We start from the raw sequence: 15,323 nt of genomic DNA on the forward strand, positions 1-15,323 counted from the left end.
AAAGCGGTGATCCTTGATAGCCTAGTGGTCATCGCCCTACTACCTATCTACTTAGTCAGAGGCTCGGAGGCATCTTTATATCCTGCCTATAAAAATATGCTGGAGATTGATTTGCAACATTTTGGTGTAATGGATCATAAGTTTTTGTAACTCAAACCGAAGACTGACTTGTAAAGTTGTAACATTAGTTTGTCATTCCCGGTGAGCGCCGCTGCGTGAGTGCTCCGCTCGCCTACCGGTTTTTTCACGAATTCCCTTTGAGTGTTACATTAGATTTCTGTTACAATACTCGGTTTAAAAGTTACGCGGTCTTAAAAATTTTCATACAAATCTTTGAGCCCCTTTAATTTTAAAACTACATATTTTTAGAAAAATCTAAAACACCACAGACACAGATATTAGTTTCTAGAATAGTTTCTAGATTAGAATATGTCTGCAAAAATTCATGGACTTTGGTTGCTTAATATTCAAATGAAATTGGAACTACGATTGTATGAAACGAGTGGAAACGAGCGACGGAGAGAGCCCTGTTAATGATAAGGTTAGCCCTTCACTGCGAGCTCACCGAGTAATGATGGAAGGAATTAACCTGCTATGGGGTATAGCAGATACTTACATAACTACCCCATTTCAGGAATGTAACGGAATGCTAAATTGCTTGATGGCACTGGGCACGAGTTTGCCAATAGGGTAGGAAGTCAGGAACTTGCCACGGCCGAAGCCTCCCACCTACTAATATTAAAAAGGCGAAAGTTTGTATGTGTGTGTGTGTGTACGTTTGTTACTCTTGCACGGAAAACTACTGGACGGATTGAGCTGTTTAGAATGGAGATAGCTTATAGGTACCCTGACTTAGCACATAGGCTACTTTTTTATCCCGGAAAGTCAAAAAGTTCCTGCAGGAATAAAAAACCTATATCCTCGCACAGGAAATCATTGTTATCGTCTAGTCACACTAATATTATAAAGGCGAAAGTTTGTATGTTGTGTGTGTGTGTATGTTTGTTACTCCTTCACGCAAAAACTACTTGACGGATTTGGCTGAAATTTGGAATGGAGATAGATAATATCCTGGATTAGCACATAGGCTACTTTTTATCCCGGAAAATCAAAGAGTTCTCACGGGATTTCAAACCTAAATCCACGCGGGCGAAGTCGCGGGCATCGGCTAGTAAGTTATAAATCCTTTTACTCTGCCGGGAATCAAACCAACGATAGTAACAACGTACGAGCTCAGTACCACTGTGCCAGGGAGGGCGTCAATAACTAGTGGAGACGTCTAGAGACCTTCAAATAAGACGTGTGTTTCAAGTTGAAGTTTGTTTAAAGTTAAAAACAAGTGCATTTTTCTCAAGGTTAAGTAAGTATCTGTTAGCAAGAGACAAAGTGTGTCTGTTTGGTTATAATTTAGGCAAATTATCTCTTTTGCACTTCGCTGCACAATCCTACACAACCATATTTCTTTCACCACAGCACCAATGCTTTACCTATATTTATATATAAGAGCAACCGCCGAGTTTCTTGCTGGTTCTTCTCGGTAGGAACGGCATTCCGAACCAGTGGTAGATTATTTTGACGATTCAAAAGCACTTGTAATAAGTTTATTTGAATAAAAATCTATTCTATTCTATAAGCAGAGTGCAAGTGTTGTCTCCCAAATGTAGAGCTTACCTACTTAGCCCAAAGTCACCTTTTTAGGGTTTCGTTTCCCCTGAAGCGAAATTGAGACGTGATCAATAGACCAATCAGGTTATTGTTCTCTAAATAATCTGATTGGTCGAAAATACAAATCTCCGCATTCAGTGCGCCTAGAAACACACCTCTAATTAGGAAAAGCAACGGCCCGGCCGTAAAAACCCCTTAGAATTCCTGAAAGGCAGGAATTTAATGAAAAGAATAAATAGAATTGAATAATATTTTTTTTTTTTGGGGGGAGGGAGGAAACGCAATAATGAACAAATTAGGTAATAAATAACCAAATATGTATATTAAGTAGGTACGATTCCCAAAGAATTCCCGAAGAAGAAGAAATATTTCAGATTATACCTGGGTACTGGTGTATTTCGAACACCCGTTGGGCCAGATCTTCTTTTCCATACACATGCAAATTGTGGGACCAACTCCTTTCAGCGGTTGATTGACCCACTAGATTTCAACATGGGGTTATTCAAGGGGCGGATCAACAAATTCCTGAAAATCCGGCATTATAGGTATCTATTGGTTTTTTTTAATTATAGACTAGCGCATGGCTGCTATTAGACCTGGTGGCAAATGATGATCCAGTCTAAGATGGAGCGCGCTTGCCTAGAAGATACAGTACAACCAAATTAATAATGTGCATGCAGATCTTCGCTAATTGTCGTATTCCGAATCATTGAATCGTAAGAGCCCTAAACAATGCACTTGCATTTTGCACCTTGTTATAAACAAATAGGAGTCAATATCATGTGTATCATACGACCGTTGCCGAACAGTGACGAAGATTTCTATGCGCATTATTAATTTGGTTGTACTGTACCTATTCACTCTTGATTTGAAGGAAATTTGGAGAGGAAAACTAATGCTGGCAGGGTGTTCCATATTAAAGCGCTTCGAATTAATATAGAGGAATGGTGGTTCCTCTGGGGCTGCAAATGTTTACGGCGGCGCCGGCGGCGGCGGTAATCACTTAACATCAGGTGACCCGGCTGATCGTTTGCTCGCTATTCTGTTTAAAAAATATCTATCTTTAAATAAAAGGAAGCAGACGAAACCGCGGATAGCAGCTGTCTATATAGTCATATTACCTACCATAGATCACTATATAGTCATACTATTTAAAAAAGTTATTTATTATATTATGCAAGTAAATAAAATTGCTGGCTATATATAAGCCCGTAAAGTAGACTTCATTGCTGAATGTTGAATCGAGTAGGTCGGTACAGCACCTACAATAATTCAGCAAGAAGGTATCAACTAGATACCTACTGAAAATGTTATCGTTTTTGGTAATGCTAGCAGCGTCGGCGGCGGCCATGGAGGAGCAATGTCATCCAGCCGTGGACAACGCCCTGCTTTCACAGATCAGGAAGAACGTAAGCTTTTTATAATTTTTAGAGTTCCGTACCCGAAGTGTGCCGACGAGACCCTATTACTAAGCCTTCGCTGTCCGTCCGTCCGTCTGTTTGTCAGCGGGTTGTATCTCGGGAACCGTAATAGGTAGAGAGTTGAAATTTTCACAGAATGTCGCTATTACAACAAATAAAAAAAACATCAGATTGGCCGTCATGAGAATTGAAAAAAATTGGTTGTCTGTAAAGTCGGTTTACTGACAATAGTTGAACTTGACAACAAAGGCCGATTGTGCTTCTTTGTCGCTCGTTCCGCGCTCTCGCTTGCACTTGAAGCCTTACATGGAACGCCTCAGAGGTAACGCCGCATGAGTCATGTTTTTTCGTGCGTGCAGCCGGCTCTATCGAATTATAAGACGTTGTCACGTCAAAAAAATTAAAGTGTTATTCCTTTTTATTACGATGGTACGGAACCCTTCGTGTGCGAGTCTGATTCACTCTTGAGCGATTTTTATGATAGTGTAGGCCTGGTATCTACTAAACTCTAAAAGATGCCTATTCACTCTTGATTTGAAGTAAGGTGCGAATCAGAAAAAAATTTAAATGACTTTCTTTGTATGTTGTCCGTATATTATGTTGTGTGAAATTCGTCAGATAACATTTACCTATTATGTTGTTTCAGAGTCCCGTGGGTCTGATGAGTGTCAGCAACGGCGCGCCCGTGACCTACTGCGAAGCTAACAACTCCCTCAACGAGCCGCTGCTCCGTAACACTTTCTACATGGACCACATGACTTCACAAACTCGAGAAAGAACTTACGGTCGCTCCGTTCATACGAAGGGCGCCGGAGCGTTCGGCTACTTCGAAGTGACCCATGACATCTCCCATATTTGTAAAGCTAGCTTTCTAAGCGAAGTAGGAAAGAAGACGCCAGTTGCAGTGAGATTTTCACCAGCCACCGGCGAAGTAGGAGGCTCTGACTTAGAGCGAGGGGCTCGAGGTTTCGCGATCAAGTTTTACACAGATGAAGGTAATTTTGATTTACCTGGCCTCAATATGCCCATGTTCTTCATTAAAGATCCAGCTATGTTTGCTAAATTCGTGTATTCGCTGAGAAAAGATCCGGCGTTGTACCTTTTTAATCCGATGGGATTGTGGGATATAATAATCGCAAATCCCGCAGCGTTGAGTATGTTTCTCTTAGTGTTCGGTGACCGCGGCATCCCGGCCAGTTACCGCCACATGGCCGGCTACAACCTCCACACGCTGCAGGTTGAAAACGCACAAGGGGTGCAAAGTTTCATGAGATGGACGTACACACCGCGCGCGGGCGTCAAAGGCTTAGGAACAGCAGAAGCTCAGAAAATTAAACTCGTGGATCTCGATTATTATTCGAGAGATCTGTTCGAGTCAATTAAAACAGGTGATTACCCTTGTTGGGAAATGGGCGTACAGATCGTAACCGAAGAAGACGTGAAAAGATGTGGATACGGCGTATTCGATATAATGAGGAAGCTTAATGAAACTGAATTTCCCTTACACCCCGTTGGTGAAATGTGCTTGAATAGAAATCCCAAAAATTACTTTTCTGAAATAGAACAGTTGGCCTTTTGTCCGGCGAACCTGGTGAACGGAATACACGGAGCGCCAGACAGGATGTACGAAGCGCGTCGACTCGCCTACAAAGATGCACAACTGCGCCGCTTGGGGCCAGATGTTGACAACATTCCTGTTAACTGCCCACTCCATGTTTCCAGTGACAATCCCGATTCGCGCGATGGAGCCGTTGGCTACGAATCGACGCAAAGGACAGGTTTAATTAAAATCATAGAAGAAGAACCATACACTTTTGATCAAGCCGCACATTACTACGTAAATGAGCTGTCGAGCGAAGAACGAGATCGAACAATTGAGACTATCATTTCTATGCTGACCCCAGCCGGTTCATCGGTCCAAGAACAAATGATAGAACTCTTCACAACTGTTAGCCCTGAATTGGGTAGTCGTGTGGCAGAAGGGTTGAGTGCCACGAAAACTAAGTAAATTCATTTCATTTAAATCGTTCCACGAGATGCACTTCGATTAATAAAAGAGGACTGTTCTCTTTCTATGATAGAATTTTCTGGATTTAGGGAGTTAGGGCGGATACATATACCTATAATACGATCCGAACCACACTCTAAAATACAAATACAAACAGCCGATATGACGTGTTGTCGGAAGGTTGTAGTTGTGATTCGACGGTTTTGACTCCACCCACGTACCTAGGTATGTGGCGTATCGTAGGTATATGTTAAAAACGCGTTTCCACTTTTAATACCTACTTACCTATCACACAACAGTTGTGTTTTTCCGTCGTCATAACTTTTTTGTTAACACAGTTTTACTGCAATAACTACTAACCTATATAAGTACATTATATCAAACAATGATGCATCTTTCCTCGTTACGTTTGTTATTCCATTTATATTTAATATAAATAAAATTATTAATTGTTCAACTGAATTTTTATTTCATTTTAAAATGAATATTTGCCATTATTGCTAAGCACCACCAAGCAAGCAATATGCACCCCCACCTCGCAACACCACACCACACAGATCCTCCAAAAACTTAGCAGGCACGAACCATTTTGAGGCACCTACCAATCAACGGAACTATGTTTTCTAATCGAATTTCGAATGTTTTTACTAAACATTTTCGAATTGAATTTCGAATGTCGAAAACATGTTTGTGATTCGCTGGTAACTCGATCAACCAACCAAAACTATTAGAGACTGCTTAATTATTTCTTTCCAACTGCACTAGTGAGCCAGCGATGGGTTGATGATGATGATGATGATGATTTTATTAATATTATTATACTAGATAATACCCGTGACTTGTCCACGTCGATATAAGTGTTTTTTTTTAAATCCCATGGGAACTCTGAAATTCCGAGATAAAATCGCCTATATTCATATCCGAGATGAAAATTATCGCCGGCTCACTACTGAGCACTCGTTTCCTCTCAGAATGTGAAGGGTTTGACCACGGTAATATTATCTATAAATATTACCGTATTACCGTGGTTTGACCATAGTCCTCCCCCACGCTGACCAAGACAGAAATGCAATCAACATTAGGAACAACATATGCACAAAGTGCGCTGTTTTTTATCTCGCTCTCAAAGATCGATGGGACGGCAATCATTAAAAATAAACCAAAATAACATTATACCACAGTATTCGAAAATTTATGAACCAGTTTCTCTATACAACACATTGTAATTTAGCAATTCATGGCAGTTGTTTTAATAAATGAAAAACAACACACTCCGGTGTTTGACAACTAGTCATATCAGTAGGTATCTCTTGTAGAAGGCGAGCTTCTGTGAAATACTGGCTTGTGACGTCACAATGATTTAACGTGTGGTTTTTACTTTAATCGATTGTTTAAAATAGTTATTAACAGGGCTCTCTCCGTCACTCGTTTCCACTCGTTTCATACAATCGTAGTTCCAATTTCATTTGAATATTAAGCAAGCAAAGTCCATGAAATTTTGCAGACATATTCTAGAAACTAATATCTGTGTCTGTGGTGTTTTAGATTTTTCTAAAAATATGTAGTTTTAAAATTACAGGGGCTCCAAGATTTGTATGAAAATTTTAAGACCGCGTAACTTTGAAACCGAATATTTTAACAGAAATCCTGAAAACCACAGACATAGATATTAGTTTATAGAATATGTCTGCAAAATTTCATGGACTTTGGTTGCTTAATATTCAAATGAAATTGGAACTACGATTGTATGAAACGAGTGGAAACGAGTGACGGAGAGAGCCCTGTTAATATCACTCAGTGAAGCAGCAATGTAGAACCAACCAATGTCAAATTACTTACATTTTTATTTTTACTTCATGTTTTCATTTTTCTTAGGTACATAAAGTAGATAGGTGCTTAGGTACTTGGTTTTAGTTAAATAGTGTTAGTAATAAAGTGTTGTACTTTCTGTTGTTTCAAAAAAAATTGTATTATGTACTTTAGGTTAGTGCATGTTAGGTTAATTTCGTTCAAAAGTGCACCTGTAATGGACAAGACGTATACTGCAGTGAATTTGAATTAAAGTACATGTATAGTCATAATTGTATGGAAGTTGTTGACGTAAATAAATAAAATTAAAAAAATAAGCTGTGATAAATTAAAAAAAAAAAAGAGTTCAGTGACGAAAGACTCATAGCGAATCATCCGCTGGACCATTGTCTCTATGCAACACATTGCAATTTTGCAATTCATGGCAGTTGTTTCAATAAATGAAAACCAACACAATAATTATGTACATTCATTTATTGATCTACCTATAATAAATAACAATGGGGTGTACACAAGGTCATTCGTTTTCAATGCATTACCCGATTTCCAGCCGATCTTGATAACCTCAAAAAAATCAGCGACATAAATGTTCTACTATAAATCCGTGTAAAGAAGTTAGAGCACTCTTTCTGTTACATATAATCCCATACAAAGGATAGAGGCAAAAATGTCAGAGAGCGCTGACCGTTTTGAACCACCGCTAAGACGAAGCCATCAACCTAATGGCGTCGATTCTGATGTCTTTCTCTAAACCAAATTTAGAGTAGCTGCATGTTTTCCTTTTTAACATTGCTAAAAAAGGATGGAAAATGATTTTTCCTAAATTTTAGTGCTGCTCTACGAATTTTAATGCTCAAGTCTGGCACTTAAAGTTACTAGGTCCGACAGTTTTAAATCATTAAGTTTGTATGTCCTTTTCTTATGAAATCGATAAGAAAAATATGTAAAAGCTCTAAAACTTAATTAACATCAGAATCAGTGCTTATGGTGCTGATTCCGAGCAAAACTAAATTTCTAACCGACTTCAAAAAGGAGGAGGTTCCCAATTCGTCGGTTTGTTTTAGAGTATTTGCACCCTCTTCTTACTAATGTAATTTGAAAAGGACAGACACAATTTGACAGTTTTTAATTTAATTTAGAGCTGTCATACTTCGTGACTTTAGCTGCCAGTCGCGAGGCTATTGTTTTTTGTAGCATGCACTAAAATTTAGACTTTAAATGGAAAATTCATGTTCCGTCCTTTTTTTTAGCAATAATAAAAAGAAAAAGATGTATAATGTAAATACTCAAAATTTAGTTTAGAGAGAGCCAACAGAATCGGCGCCATTTTCTCCCGTAGTCCGAATATAAACGAACGCACTGATGCACCGAACTAATTTACAGGTTTCTGGTTTCAGGGAAAAAGAGCTCTGGACGACAATAGAGAGGGATATATATATTTTTTTTTCTACTAGCTCGCGACATCCTCCGCGTGGGTCTGGATTTTATAAAAAACCCCGTGGAAACTCTTTGAATTTCGGGATAAAAAGTAGCCCGTGTCACTCACGTAAATAGGCTGCTTTTTATCCCGGCAATTGATCCCGGCCGCGTGGATTTTTGTTTAAAAATCCCGGGCATCCATAAGTCTACAGGGGCCCTACTTCTACCACTTAAAGTAGTAAATGTTTCAATGTAGTTTTGACATTTTCATACAAGACTTGTACGAAAATTTCAAAACAATATTGAAATACTACTAATTAAGTGGTATAGTAAGACCCCAGAGCTCCAGTAGCCGACTTCGGCAAAAAGCCCAAAAGGAAGGTTATGTGTTTGACCTGTATGTATGTACGTATGTATGTCCGTCCTATGTCCGCTTGGAACTACTCAACGGCTCGACCGATTTTGATAAATGATATGTCATTAGATTATTATTAGTCTTGATGGCGCGAATGTTACCGGGTGCATGAAAGTCTTAAAAAAATTTAACTGGCGGATTTTATGCGCCCTAATAGCCAGACTGAAAAAGATGCAGTGCAAACCACAGTGGCGGTTTTTCGAAAACTTTTTAAATGACTCGCTTGGGACGCCAACAGTAGGTACAGGTTCTAGAGTTCATCTTTGTCCTGTATTGGCTCAGGAGTGGCGTTGTCTGTGGCCGGTTCATGTAGGTGTTCATTCACCATCGATATGAGACTTTCCAGGGACCTGCCACCGCTGCCGACGTTCACTATCTTCTTGTTCTTGTATAAGATTAACGTTGGGAGGCCGTTGATCTGAAAGCAAGGTCCTAAATAAAACCAAAGGAAACTTAATAGTACCCTTCCAGGTACGGAATGGTCACTACGCAAAGACGTTTATTAATATTATAAATGCGAAAGTGTGCTTGTCTGTCTGTCTGCTACGTTTTCACGGCCAAACCGCTGAACCAATTTTAATGAAATTTGGTACAGACATGGGATACATCCCAGGGAAGGATATAGGCTACTTTTTAACCCGGAAAATCAAAGAATTCCTACGGGATTTTAAAAAACCGAAATCCACACGGGCGAAACCGCGGGCATCCTCTAGTAGGTTATAACACGGTGGCAAACTCGACGAGCTGCAGCCATAGAGGGCTCAGCTAGTGCAGTGTGCACACCTGCAGTGTGACGTACCTTCTCCATCTCGCAGATGGTCTTGGAGCGCGCGCAGTCCACGTCAGCGATGAGCACGCGACTCTCGTTCTGGAAGCGCTCGCCGAGCTGCAGCCATAGAGGGCTCAGCTGCATGCAGTGTGCACACCTGCACGGTGCATTACAAATTAACTTTTAAGAATATTGTTCTTATACCCGAATTTCAGCATCCGATCTTAAAATTAAGACTAGCCAATCAATCAATCAATCAGCCTGTTTGCGTCCACGGCTGGGCATAGGCCTTTCCAAGAGCACGCCACCACACATGATCCTCCGCCTTCCTCATTCACCAACTTCCCGCTATCCTCTTAAGGTCGTCAGTCCAGTGAGTTAGAGGTCGTCCCACACTACGCTTGCTGATACGCGATCTCCACTCCAGAACACGTCTGCCCCAGCGACCATCAGTTCTACGGCAGACGTGGCCAAGACTAGCCAAGCCAAGGGAAACTAAAGTATATGTAGCCATGTACTCTTACGTATTCGTGTGGTTAGTTCAACTTTGAAAACTCGCAAGTAATGATAGAACGTCGAACATCCAAACGCTATTAAGTCAGACTAAAATGAATCTAAACAAAATAGACTTAAAGTTATTTTTTAAGTAGATTCTACCGATTTATCTTTTACTGTGTTTCCGCTTGAGGCACTAGCGATAGAAGTAAAGATGAATTCAAACCTTAAAATCATCACATTTAGGTTCACTTTACCCTGGCTTTATATATGTTCTGCTGTTGTTCTGTTAAAATATAAAAAAGTGCTTGCCATGGAGCAAAATAGTTGACATAAACCAAGTCCTTCTCCATAAATGTTTCAAAAGTCTCTTCAGAGATCCTGGCAACCGGGAGAACCTTCTTCTTCTTCATAAACTTTTTCGGGTCATGGTTCTCTGCTAGCAGCATCTTCTCCACATAGAGTTTTAGCTCGTCCAAAGTATCGACCTCTGCTACACCCATCTAGGAATAGACAAAATTGTTATTTTTAACTATAGATGTACCACTACACTACCAATTTTATGAGTTACTGAGTTACTTTATGAGTATGGCATATTATTGTAAATTGAATACTTGAAAAGAGCAACCGCCGAGTTTCTTGCTGGTTCTTCTCGGTAGGAACGGCATTCCAAAATAATGGTAGATTATTTTGACGATTCAAAAGCACTTGTAAAAGTTTAATTGAATAAAAATATTTTGAATTTTGATTTTTTGAATTTTACGCCGATGTACCTGCACAGAAATTTTATTTTTGAATGGCGCGTAAATATTTCAGCCTATCCTAGCGCGCATTCGTCCACTATTGGTTGTTGCCTAGCGCCATGTTCTGCACGCGCGAATTATAAGCGAGATAGCACGAATAGTCTGTTGTTCTTGGGTTTAAAATCTTAACTTCAAGCAATAAAGTCTATATTTCCTTGGAGTACATTCAATTTTAGTCAGCGTTAGGTTGCGTTTTTCTGTGCAAACGAATTTTGCAGATGCGAATTATAAAATTGGCAGTACTGTACCTACTGCTTGACATCTGCTACCACCTACGTGGACTTTAAAATACCTCGACAGCAGCCCCAAAGCAACTGTTCTGTTTAGCGGCAAATACAGACGAAATAAACGCGAAAGTTACTTCAGTCATAGTTTTATTTTGAAAATTTAATCATAATCGAAAAATCAAAATCAAATAACTCATTCACATCGGGTATCATTTTACACTTTTTGATTGCCTAATTGTGGAATTTGTAATGGTGATAATAATCAATTAATTAAACTTTAAACTAAAACTTTAACTTAACTTTTAGTTAAGTAAACTTAAAACTAAAGCTATAAGCTACTATTCTCCCGTTTACTTACTATTCTGCCGTTGACGATCCACAATAAATACGGGTACTGCTTGATATCAAAGTTTCTGCAAGTAACCTCATTGTCCAAGCAGTTCACTTTGCCAATCTGTATGTACTCGTTATGTGCGTACTGAGCTCCCAAATCCGACCATATCGGCGCTAGCCTCTGGAAATTCAATTATTGGGTTGGTTACTCATAATTTTTAGGGTCCCATACCTCAAAAGGAAAAAGGAACCCTTGGTCTATATAGGCCCTTGCCCCTTATAGAACTATGTTGTCTGTCTGCGTTGTGTCTATTAATTTGATGGAATCAACACTTGACCTAAAATCATGAAATTTGGCATATCATAAAGCACAAGTTAAAAAAAACTGAAAACCGTAAAGTGGTTCCATCACAGTAAATTATAGATTTGAGTACCCAAATTAAGTAAGTGAGTGAGTTAAGTAATTACTAATGCTTTATTTTTTTACGGTTTTACAGTCCAATATCTTGGAAAATACTTACGACATTTCATCATTTAATGCTTTTTGATTGTAAAGGTAATCTGGCTGCCGAAACGAGGTTTTTTTTTTCAAAATGGTGGACTTGTAGGTATGCCAGGTTCCATAAAAAAATGTTCAAATCCTTGTTAGTGGTATTATGTACCTACATAATATGTATTAAGTACCTGTGAGGCCTTGCACCACGGCGCGTAGAACATAATAAAATGTTGTCCCTTTGACACAAACTTCTCTATGTTCTGGTCGTTTAGATATGCCACGCCGCTGTAAATTTTAACACCTGTTTGTTTTTCTTTATCTGGGGCCTGCAATAAGGAAATCACTACTAATTAATTATTATTACCACCCACAAAGTGTGTTTGTTTGTATGTCCTTCAATCATGCCACAATGGAGCAATGGGTGGAGGAACCTGATATTTTTCATGGATATAGTTAAAGACCTGTAGAGTGAGACAGGCTACTTTTATCCTGAAAAATCAAAGAGTTCCTCGCTTCCATGTGGATTTAGGTTTTTAAAAATCCTGTGGGATATTTACAGGATAAAGAGTAGCCAATGTCACTCTCCAGGTCTTTGACTGTATCCATTAACTAAATTATGTCAATCTTTTGCTCCATTGTAGGACAAAGCAACAAACAAACTTATAATTAAAATTATTAGTTACTCAAACCAAGTTCATAGCTAAGTTGTTCCTTATGTTCTAACCTTTTAAAATTTTAAGGGTTTTGTCTACCAAAATCTTACCTCTGATTTTAAAGTGAACACATCACTAAGGAAAAGGGTCAGGGAAGGCAAATCTCTTGTACGCTTATACTCTACAGGTGAGAACGAGTTCTTGTGGAAGTATAGAAGTGTTGGGTAGCCTGCAAATAAAATAAACTAATTAAATTTGCTGTAACAATAAGCAAGCACTGAGCTCTTCTTAAAAAAGTATGCTGGACTTGTATTTGCTGACCTGTTTTCGAGCAATTTGATTATCACTATTTTGGTGCTGATAGCAGCAATGAGCGTCATGTGAGTATACTCTATGAAGGTGTGTGAAGACTACCAATCCACAGTTGGTCAGCATGGTAGACTATGGTCAAAGCCTGATAGAAGATTCTTGCTCAGTAGTGGGCCGGCGATGGGTTGATGATGATGATGATGTCGAGCTGTTTAGCACATAAAGTTCAAACCCTGTCTATTTCTGATATGTAATTCTGTTTGTGGTTCTAATAAAAGTCACTAAGCGAGATTACCTGTGATATCATTGTCGTGGCACAGTTTAAAATGCTTCGTGCAATCTACTTGGGCGATGGCAAACTTTGAATCTTTCGTGTTGATAAGCTCTCCCAATTCGGACCAAATGGGATAAAACTCTGTACAATGCCGACACCTGAAATTAATTTGAAAATAACATCAACACCAGCCACACTGATAATCTTTAAATAAGTAATGGTCTACTGACATTATAAAGAAAACCTACATGCGCAGGTCCTCAATACATGGTATACTATTGTATATCAAATCTTTTCCGAAAGGCATTCAGAACCGGTGGTAGATGCTTTTGACAATTCAAAAGAACTTGTAAAAGTCTTATTGAATAAAAATATTTAGAATTTTGAATCTTTTTGAATTTTACATGCAAAATACTAATTATTTCAAGACCCAGTTTTATTTGTCAGTCAGTTTATACTTTTATATAATAATATATTTGATAAAGTTACAGAGGGTTGTTTTATACCAAGATAATGTGAAGATAAGCAGTGAAAAGCGACGAATACCACTATACTAAGGAAGCAGTCTACTACAATGAAATATACGAACCATGGCGCGTAAAACATAATAAAATTCCCATCCATATCCTCGATTTGTTGCTTAAAATTATCAGGTCCATATTCATAAACGGCACTCTCTTCAGGAGCCACATAATGCGGCAAAATCAACAAAAATGTGATAAGTAGATCTTTATACATTTTTTAAACAATTTACGTGAATGCTGTTTACTATATACATATGGGTTTGATTAATTCCCTAACTTTTCTTGTAATTCATAAAGAGACTGGAAGTAATGGTAAATAGGAAATTTAATTAAAAATACATAAACATAGTTTTAGACTTTTCGACAATTTCAATCAATTTCAATCAATTTCGACATTGATTTTTTATTTGACCACTTGACATTGACTGATCAGACACGACATTGACATCTTCACAGACTACACAGTTGGCAGCAAGTTGGCAGCGGGCTGGCAAAATGGGAAAAATACTGGCAAACGGCAGGCAAGGCATGTGGAAGTTTTTTAGACAATAGAGGAAAAGAAAAGAAAGAAAACAGAATTCTAAAAATAAAATTATTTATCTGTCGAAAAAAAGAATAAAGAATAATATGTATCCTTTTTTCGTTTCTAATTTCAAGATTTTTCTAGTAGGGAAAAATTACTTGTTGTTGTTGGCAACACTGTAAATAACCCAAAAGACGAGAGTCTAACTCGAAAAGGTCGAAGTTTATTAAAAAAAAACATCCTGACATTTGACCATTTGACAACGATTTGACATTTAAAGTTGTTTTGAATCTGTATTTTATTTAGAGATGTACCCCCATTTTAATATCGAAACTTTTCAACAGTTTCGGTTATTGTAAGAAGAATATTTTAAATTTTGAAAAGATTATCGGGTTTGTTATTTAAATTTACAAATTGTGAAAACCAAATTAAATTGAATTTCGCGGGCAGACCCGTCTCAAATTATAAAAAAATAAAAAGGTATGAAATGTGGTGAAAATTCGATAAAACCAATTCTGCGGCAGTAAAAAGAGCCATAGAGAAGAAAAGAAGAAGAAGAAAACCAATTTTATACTAACTAGTAGGTATAATAAAATGCGAGAGTGTATCTGTCTGTCTTCACAAAGTAATTACTTAGCAAGATACCTAATATAATTTGGTCAGCAGGAAATATTGGGTCTGCATATTAAAATTATTGTTCAGCAAACAATTATTGAGCATTACAAATATAAAACTTCTGGATACTAAATTTGTTTTGGTAAAGAGTACAATATGCACAAATAGACAAGCAGACAAATCTCAGTTTACTCTTCATAAGTAATATTAAGTAGCATAGTAATTATTGAAGTGCGGTTTTATTGAAAAAGCAGCAAGTTTTGTCTAATCTATTTAGGTTATTTTAAATATACCTTAGTAAAAGTTAGTTAGATTAGAACTTAAATAAATAAGAAAACCAAGGTTAATTTTACAAGCAGCCAAGAGTCCAATAACTATGACATTATTGGCTGACTAATTTGGTTTTTCTAATTAGCCAATAGTAGCGTCTCAATTAACTTTATTTAACAGAAAATATTTTAGAGCTGACCAAAATCTCAATATTTAGAGCTGATCGATTAAATGTACATTAAAAATATATAAAGATGTTGTAGTTTAATCTAAAGTCTAGACTCTAGACACATTT

At 38.0% G+C, this 15,323-nt stretch overlaps 2 protein-coding genes across 4 annotated transcripts; one reads left to right on the top strand and one right to left on the bottom strand.

Moving 5' to 3' along the window:
• Positions 1-3,696: 3,696 nt before the first annotated feature.
• Positions 3,697-5,275, top strand: LOC123868710 (peroxisomal catalase 1-like). The gene has a single exon (XM_045911273.1). The coding sequence runs from the start codon at positions 3,721-3,723 to the stop codon at positions 5,092-5,094; it is 1,374 nt and encodes a 457-aa protein (XP_045767229.1). The 5' UTR covers positions 3,697-3,720; the 3' UTR covers positions 5,095-5,275.
• Positions 5,276-8,100: 2,825 nt separating this feature from the next.
• LOC123869204 (thioredoxin domain-containing protein 5 homolog) lies at positions 8,101-14,014 on the bottom strand. Of its 3 annotated transcripts, none has more exons than XM_045912018.1 (8): positions 13,686-14,014; positions 13,118-13,254; positions 12,624-12,742; positions 12,049-12,189; positions 11,390-11,545; positions 10,314-10,504; positions 9,537-9,663; positions 8,101-9,155 (listed from the first exon to the last, which is right to left on the bottom strand). In XM_045912018.1, exons 1-8 carry the CDS (start codon positions 13,832-13,834, stop codon positions 8,988-8,990), a joined length of 1,188 nt encoding a protein of 395 aa, XP_045767974.1. In that variant the 5' UTR covers positions 13,835-14,014; the 3' UTR covers positions 8,101-8,987. The 3 variants fall into 3 exon arrangements, with proteins under 3 accessions (XP_045767974.1, XP_045767975.1, XP_045767976.1); XM_045912019.1 differs by having other exon boundaries at positions 12,049-12,186; positions 13,686-14,013; XM_045912020.1 differs by having other exon boundaries at positions 8,991-9,169.
• Positions 14,015-15,323: the final 1,309 nt, after the last annotated feature.

Source organism: Maniola jurtina, chromosome 10 (assembly GCF_905333055.1).
Source record: "Maniola jurtina chromosome 10, ilManJurt1.1, whole genome shotgun sequence".
NCBI classification, from domain to species: Eukaryota; Metazoa; Arthropoda; class Insecta; order Lepidoptera; family Nymphalidae; genus Maniola; species Maniola jurtina.